At 38.4% G+C, this 8,116-nt stretch overlaps 1 protein-coding gene across 12 annotated transcripts in view; it reads right to left on the bottom strand.

Annotated features, from left to right (window-relative positions):
* Positions 1-1,313: 1,313 nt before the first annotated feature.
* LOC112156663 (protein unc-80 homolog) overlaps positions 1,314-8,116 on the bottom strand; it is a gene marked incomplete at its 5' end in the record, with an annotated part of 71,242 nt that continues 64,439 nt past the window's right edge. For 11 of the 12 annotated variants that reach the window (XM_024288924.1, XM_024288929.1, XM_024288927.1 and 8 more), the window contains 3 exon segments: positions 1,314-5,329; positions 7,504-7,709; positions 7,922-7,942. In XM_024288924.1, the coding sequence (XP_024144692.1) occupies positions 4,847-5,329; positions 7,504-7,709; positions 7,922-7,942 (710 nt within the window). 12 annotated transcript variants of the gene reach the window in all.

The following is an 8,116-nucleotide window of genomic DNA, read 5'->3' as shown; positions in this document are numbered from 1 at the left end:
ACAAATACTATGCTTGACATGTTTCTGTTTATATATAGGCTTAATGTATGTGAGCTGTATTTGTATTGTGTACTTGTTGACATATGATTGTTGACTTGCTATCTAGTCAATGTACAAATTCTAGAAACTAAAAATATAAAAAGAAGTAAAAGTACAAGTCAATACAGCTAGATAGATAACTAGCTATCTAGTTAGTTAGCTAGCAACGTAGCTAGATAGCTAGCTATGTAGCTAGATAACTAGCTATGTTCACTGTAAAAAGTGAAACACTGGATCAATTATCAAAAATTCTGTAATTTTTTACATTCAAATTTATTCGTTTTCATCCGATTAAAATTTTTAGTTGATCATTTACTCAACATAAGAATGTAATTTAAAAAACAACCTAATATTTTTAAGTTTAACAATTTACAGAACTTTTGTTAGTTGGTCCAACGTTCCATTTTTTACAGTGTAGCTATAAAGCTGCCAATTTAGCTAGTTAGCTGCCTTTAGAGCTAGAAAGCTAGCAATGCAGCTAATTAGCTATCTTTATAGCTAGTTAGTTAGCTATGTAGCTATATAGCTAGCTAGATAGCTATCAATGCAGCAAGTTAGCTAGCAATGTAGCTGGAATGCAATGTAGCCAGTTATCTAGCTAGCTACATAGCTAGCTATGTAAATGAACAGCTATGTAGCTAGATAAATAGCTAGTTAGCAATGTAGCTAGTTAGCTATCTTTGTAGCTAGTTAGTTAGCTATGTAGCTATATAGCTAGCTAGATAGCTATCAATGTAGCAATTTGGCTAGATAGTGATGTAGCTAGATAGCTAGTAATGTAGCTGGAATGCAATGTAGCTTGTTATCTTGCTAGCTACATAGCTAGCTACCTATATAAATAGCTATGTAGCTAGATAAATAGCTAGCTAGCAATGTAGCTAATAAGCTAGCTAGCTACATAGTTAGCTACCTAGATAAACAGTTATGTAGCTAGATAGAAAGCTAGCTAGCAATGTAGTTAGTCAGCTATCTTTGTAGCTAGTTAGTTATGTAGCTATTTAGCGAGCTAGATAGCTATCAATGTAGCAAGTTAGCTAGATAATGATGTAGCTAGATACCTAGCAATGTTGCTGGAATGCAATGTAGCTTGTTAGCTAGCTAGCTACATAGCTAGCTAACTAGTTACATTGCTAGCTAGATATTTATCTAGCTAACTAGCAGATACATAGCTAGCTTGCAATGTAGCTAGTTAGCCAGCTATATGTCCACATGATGGGACAGTAAATTGGCTCCAACCTTTGACCCTCCCATCAAAAAAATGAGTATCCACTGAATAAACATTGTAAACAATATCCATTTATTTAGATATAGTCTGTATTTGCACAAAGACGACTGCTTTGGACACATTTATGGAAAAAAAATGATATAAAGCTCTAACTTTAAACTTTTTTAAAATTCAAAATAGCATAAAAAGCATTTTGTTTACAAGGAAAAAAACAACAAACATAGGTATATCTAGTATAATAGATTTTTTTGCAATAAATGTATAACATCAGAAACTGTATCCCTTCCTCTTAAGTCTTTACTGCATATATTTATCATATTATGTATAAATCTTTTTAGCTTTTTCACAGAGTTGCATTAACAGTCAAAAGAAAACACCCAAGGAGCAGCTAATGACAAATAAACATTCACAGTGCATTGGTGCGATAAATGGAACATGTTCTAGAATGGTCTAAAGCACTACATGTCAACGGGTTTCTACAGGAACACAGACGAGTCTCTCCGTTAAGGCATGAAATGAGCGACAAGCTAACGGCAAATCACGGCATATTCACCATTGCATCCACGGGGTCGTTTTGACCCGCTGCTTTGAACGCCAGACAACGCCACAAAACACTGACAGGAAAGCACGAGCGCCACTTTAACACAAGTTCGAAGAAAAATGTTTTTTTTTCTTACAATTGTGAAGAACACAAAAACATAGAGATACAGTCTTTGGTCACAAACAAAAGGTACAAATTTCAGGAACTTAAAATAAAAAAGAAGTAAAAGTACAGTGAAAGTAGAAGAATATGGGGGAAAAAACTATGAAAAAAAAATTAAAATTGTAAGAAAATGTAAGAATTAACTTGACAGTTAAATCCTCAATTGGGTTTTTGAGAAAAAAACTTACAAAAAAACCACACAAAATATGTTTTTTTAAAACAGGTAAAGCCTTAAACTTGTCCGTCAATTTATTTGCTCCTATTTTGACTGCATTTGTCCACTTTCACCTCATATTTTTTGTAATATTTCACTCCTCAAACGAAATAAACCTAGATGATAAATAAATATACTCTGATATGAAAAATAAGGAAATAAATATTGCTTTTAAGAAGGAAACTGCCTCAAAACAAACTGGTCTGGTAAAGTTTTATAGGTTTGTGATTTAAATATACATGTATTTCCAACCAACACATATAATTTTCATATATATCTCTCTAAGTCATTGAATACATATGTGCTATGCAGCTTATTTAAGCTGATCGATGGCTAATATTACAATTCTTCCTCCACTGTAGTAAAGTTATAGCATCTGTTATTCAAATACCAATTATTTAACTTTATAATTGGGGATATTCGTTACTGTCACTAAAATTGACAGCAAGGATAACCCTTTGACACTGGAGTTGTCAAACCGTTAACGCAATTTTAGCGATTCTAGCATATTCGAATTGCGCTAATATTTACCAGTAGTAAATTGTGCATGAAATAAATGCATACCAACTGATATGTTAGAATCTGTTGGTATTAGCTCAAAGAGCATTTTATTTTGGTGTCGTCGACATCTCCTGTGTTAAAGGGCTAGCGCCAGTGCTGATGCTCTTTGAATTAGCAAAACCGTTAATGCAATTTCAGTAATTCAAGCGGATTCTGAAGGTTAGAAAAGCAACTTTGCGCTACTATGTAACACTCTACAGCCGTAAAGTGCGTACAAAATTAGCGTAAACCAACTCGTACGTCGGAACTTGTTGGGATTACGTTAGCTTGAAGAGTGTGGGGTTAGCGCCAGAACTTTGGCTTTTGAATTAGCATAACCGTTTACACAATGCAACACTTTAGAGTAGTAAAGTGCGTTCTAAATCAATTTATACCATAATGCGGGTGAATACTGGACTCTGATTGGGTGGTGGATGTAGATTGGAAAGTGATAATCCACAGTGATAATGCACGCCTAAAAAATAAGTTCTGGTCACACACCCCAAATTTTCTATATCACTGCGCAGACTTCTTCAAAAAACGTTTTACGTGAAAAAGTCATCTAAACCAAAGAAATAACAAGAATAAAGTATTAAATATTGATTAATTATTTTTTTTATTTTGAAGTGACCATGGTATAAGTGTGATAATTACCTTTGAAGCGTGCATTATCAGAAATCATTACACTTAGTTGAATCAACCGTCAATGCGAATTTCTGATAATGCACACTTCAAAGAGCATTATCTCTTACGTAGACCAACTAATATGCCAGAATTACGTCAATAGTCGAAGAGTATGGTAGCTTCAAGAGTGTCTTTTAGTTTGGTGATGCCGGCAACATCTCTGATGCTAAAGGGTAAATGCCGGAGCTTTGGCTTCAGTGTTGATGATGTTATAAATACCAAAACTTGTCATGTTACCGTGACAACACCCCACATCTCGTATCAAATAGTCTACTTTGGTGAAAAAGCTATCTAAACTGAAGAAATATCAAGAATAAAGTACTAAATGTCCAATGAATATTCATTTCTTTTGTAAGTGGACATGGTGTGAGTAGAATAATGCCCTTCAAAGTTCGCACTATCAGAAATTAATGTACGTTGCGGAAGCAACGGGCTTCCACGAAGTGCATTAATTTCTGATAATCCGCAATTCATCGGGTATTATCCCTTAAGTAAACAAAATTATATGTCGAAGAGTTACAGTAGCTTAAAGAGCGTTTTCTTAGTTTGTTGTTCCCAGCGATATCTCAAGTGCTCAAAGGTTGACGCCGGAACTTTGGCTTCAGTATTGACGATCTTTGAAATATCGAAACCTTTTATTAGTAACGCGCTTTTGAAATTCACATAAACCAACTAGTCGACTCAGCCAGGCTCCGCAGCCTGTTGTCATGTTACCGTGACAACACTCCACATCACGTATCAAATAGTCCGCTTTTTGTGAAAAAACTATCTAAACCGAAAAAATAACAATAAAAAGTACAAAATATTAATCGAATATTTTTTTTTTAAGTGATCATGGTTTGAGTGGGATAATGCCCTTCGAACTGTGCATTATCAGGACATTGATGTACGTCGCAAAACCATCAATCCGACACAAAGCGGAGGACAGTTCAGGCTTCCACAGAGTGCATTAACTTCTGATAATGCGCAATTCGTTGGGTATTATCCCTTACGTAAACAAACTTATATGTCGAAGAGTTACGGTAGCTTCAAGAGCATGTTTTAGTTTGTTGTTGCTGACGACATCTCTAGTGCTAAAAGGTTGTTTCCGGAACTTTGGCTCCTGTGTTGACGATATTTTAAATGCTTCAAGTTTTTAGTAGGAAAACGAAATTCACATAAACCAACCGGTTGATGTAAAGCTGCTTTTTTTTCTTTGGAATCCATTGGAATTACGTAAATTGTACAATCGGTTGAAAAGTTAGCGCTTTTGTGCCAGCGATGGCATCGAGGGTAAAAGGCCTTTGATGTCCCTTTGAAGAAGATCAAAGGGGATTACTGCCTTTAAATTTACCAACAGCTTTGAGGCAGTTGGTCTGTCCTCAGCTAGGAGAACAAAAGTGGTGTTTTTTTAAGGAGGACACACAGGTCCCAGCAGCATTAAACCCTGTTCTTTGATCTCTCACACATGCGACTCGTCCAGATCCAGGTCGACGGGGGACAGGGGCAGAGGCAGGCGGCGAGGCGAGCGGCGTGGGGACGAGGGCGACAGCAGCGGCGTGAGGAGCGGGTTCTCTGTGCCGTCGTCCTCGCTGAGCTGCAGCTGGGGGTCGCTGCGCGGCAGCAGCGCCGCCGTGTCCTCGTCACCGGGGCTCTCTCGGAGGATGGACGGTCCCGGTGGGGTCGGCGGGAGGAGCGTGGGAGGAGGTGCTGGTGGAGCGGCGGCGGCTGGAGCCGTGCTCAACACCGGGAGGGGAGGGGGAGGGATAGGGGAGGAGGTGCGGGACAAAGGAAGGGGAGAAGGGGTGCGAGAGGAGGGCAGTGGGGAGCAGGTTCGGGACGGAGGAGTCGGGGTGGAAGGGCGGGAGATGGAGGGTGGAGGGGACAGGCTGCTGCGGAGCCCCCACTGCTCTCTCCTCTCTTTGCTGCTCTTGGCTGGAGGGGCCTGTGTCAGAACAAACCATAAATCCTGTCGCTTCTGCTTTAAGCATTCAAGGGGAACCAAAGTCTAAATCAACTTTTTCTGTCTGTTGATATCCATAAATGGGGATTTAAAAGTGCTGTCTGTTGGTCATTGCCAACATCTGTGTGCTGCCCCCTGCAGGTTGAATCGAGGTATTGCAGTTTAGTGATTGGTCAAATCATTTAATCTTCAGAAGTCTGACATCATGATCTGCAGCTCCAGTGATGCTCCACCTCTCTGACTGGATTTTCAAATTTCGGCTGTGGGCGGAGTCAGCCTCCATCTTCCCTGTTTGGTTACCCTTTAAAGAAGTCGTTTTCACTAAATCGACAATCATTCTGACGCCAGTGGCAGGATTGGAAAGTGTTTTTTTTCCTTTTGCCAAACTTTTCACCTTTTATTGCAAGAAAAAAAAACACATTTTATAGATCCTTAGAAATATTATCGCAAATAATGATCATATTTTTAACAAAAATGATCAACCACAAGTCCTGCCAAAATTGTAATAGTGGCAAAAATGATAGCACTAAAGTAGCTTTAATGATGCCGCCTTACATTACGTTTGTATAACAAGCACAATAAAATAATTTAAAAAAACAGCGGAAAACCTCTAATCATCAAGAAGAGTGGTACAGTTTGACGAAAACATTTTCTGCCAAAGACGCTAACTATGCTAACTACGCTAATATTGCTAGAAGTGCTAGCATCTATGCTAACTGTTTTTTTTCCCCACAGAGAAATCTCAAAAATTTCTGGTTCACTTTATTTTGGAATTGTAGATTCAGTAGGCACTACAAAAGGGCAAACACACTATAGAGTGCACTATATGGAAGTAGTAAATGAATTTGGACATAGCCTAACTTTCTCGAAAACCCTATTACTAGTGATCCTACCTAAGCTAACTGTGCTAATGTAGCTAAAAGTGCTAGCACTGCTTGTAACATCCTCAACCATCTCTAAAAAACACAGCTAAAGAAGCAAACTGTACTGTCGATAAAAGTTCAAGCATTTTGTTTAGCATTAACTGTTTTAAAAAAACCATATTGCTAATGATGCTAACTATTTTAGCTGTGCTAATGTGATTTATAATAATAGAACTGAGTTAATTATTGACTGTCTAATGAGAAAAAAACACTTTCAACTATGCTAACTATGCTAAATATACTAATTTGGCCAAAAGTACAAACACTGATTTCAGCATGATCAACTGTCCCATAAAAAGAAAAAAAAAACATTCTTATCAGTGCTTATTATACTAACTATGATATTATGACTATAAGTACGAGCACTGCCATCAGAATCATCAACTGAGTAAGTAATACACATTTTCAATTATGCTTAATAAATGCTAATGTGGCTAAAAATGATAGCATTCCATTAAGCATAATCAACTGTCTAAAAAAACTGATTGCTAAAGATGCTAATTATGCTAGCAATGCTATTGAGGCTAAAAATGATAGCATTCCATTTAGCATAATAAACTGTCTAAAAAAACTGATTGCTAAAGATGCTAATTATGCTAGCAATGCTAATGAGGCTAAAAATGATAGCATTCCATTAAGCATAATCAACTGTCTAAAAAAACTGATTGCTAAAGATGCTAATTACACTAAACATGCTAGTAATGCTAATGTGGTCAAAAGTGGTAGGATTCCATTAAGCATAATCTCCTGTCTCAGAAACTTGATTGCTAAAGATGCTAACTATGCTAAATATGATAGCAATGCTAATTTGGCTTAAAAAGTTAGCATTGGATTAAGCTTCACGTCTAAAAAAACATTGCTAAGGATGCCAACCTTACCTAACTATGCCCACTATGCTTATGTAGCTAAATGCTAGTGTGACTAAACATGTTAGCGTTGCATTTAGCATCATCCAATGTCAGAAAAACACATTGTTAATAATGCTAACAATGCTAATGGTACAAAAAGTGCTAGAATTTTTTTTATTCATTTTTTTCGCCTCAAACTTTTACAAATATTATTTAAAAATTGTGTGTAGTACTAAATGAAAAAATGAAAGTTTTCGCAACTTTCTTGCATTTTCGTCATTTTTAAGTCAGAATTTATTCCATAAAAGCGTTTGTTTAAAGCTTTTTACTTTAAACTTTAAACATTTGAACAGCATGAATATTTCAATTTGAAATGCCTGCTCACCTTGGCGTTTGCAGGCCGGTGCAGGTCGGCGGTGACTGTGGCCGAGACAGACGGGGGAACCTCTAACGTTGGAGACTTGGACAAAGCCGGACCTTTAGCCTCAGCTGGAGCCTCCACCTTGCTGGGAGTCGGGGGTTTGCCGCCCCCACCGGTCGCCTGCTCTTGATTCTCCGTGAAGGTGACGGACCTCTTCTGATCCGCTTGCGCTGCGGGCAGACGGCGGGTTTGAGTAAAACCGAACCGGCAAAACACCAAGCTACACGTCCGATGGAGGAGGCGGGACAAGAGGGAGGAGGCGGAGGACCGGGAGAAAAGGGGAGGAGCAAGACAGACATGCAGAGCGCCCTGTGGGGTTGCAGATACGAAAGGGGGCGGGCCGTTGCAGGGTGGAGAGGAAGGGTTAACGGTTGAGTCTCACCTTCACAGTCCAATAATGTTTCTTTACATGGAAACATAAGGCATGAGACAGAACAAAGTGACAGAGTCAGTCTGGTGAGACCAGCTACAACCATCGGAACAAAGACAGAGGTCGTGAATGGTGGGAGGGTGGAGGCTCAGGTCGAGTCAGTGCACAGACATTTAATTCAATATCCACTCAGTTTAGATCATCAAA

This window comes from Oryzias melastigma, linkage group LG2, assembly GCF_002922805.2.
Source record: "Oryzias melastigma strain HK-1 linkage group LG2, ASM292280v2, whole genome shotgun sequence".
Classification (NCBI taxonomy): domain Eukaryota; kingdom Metazoa; phylum Chordata; class Actinopteri; order Beloniformes; family Adrianichthyidae; genus Oryzias; species Oryzias melastigma.
This window is presented reverse-complemented; position numbering and strand designations above follow the sequence as displayed.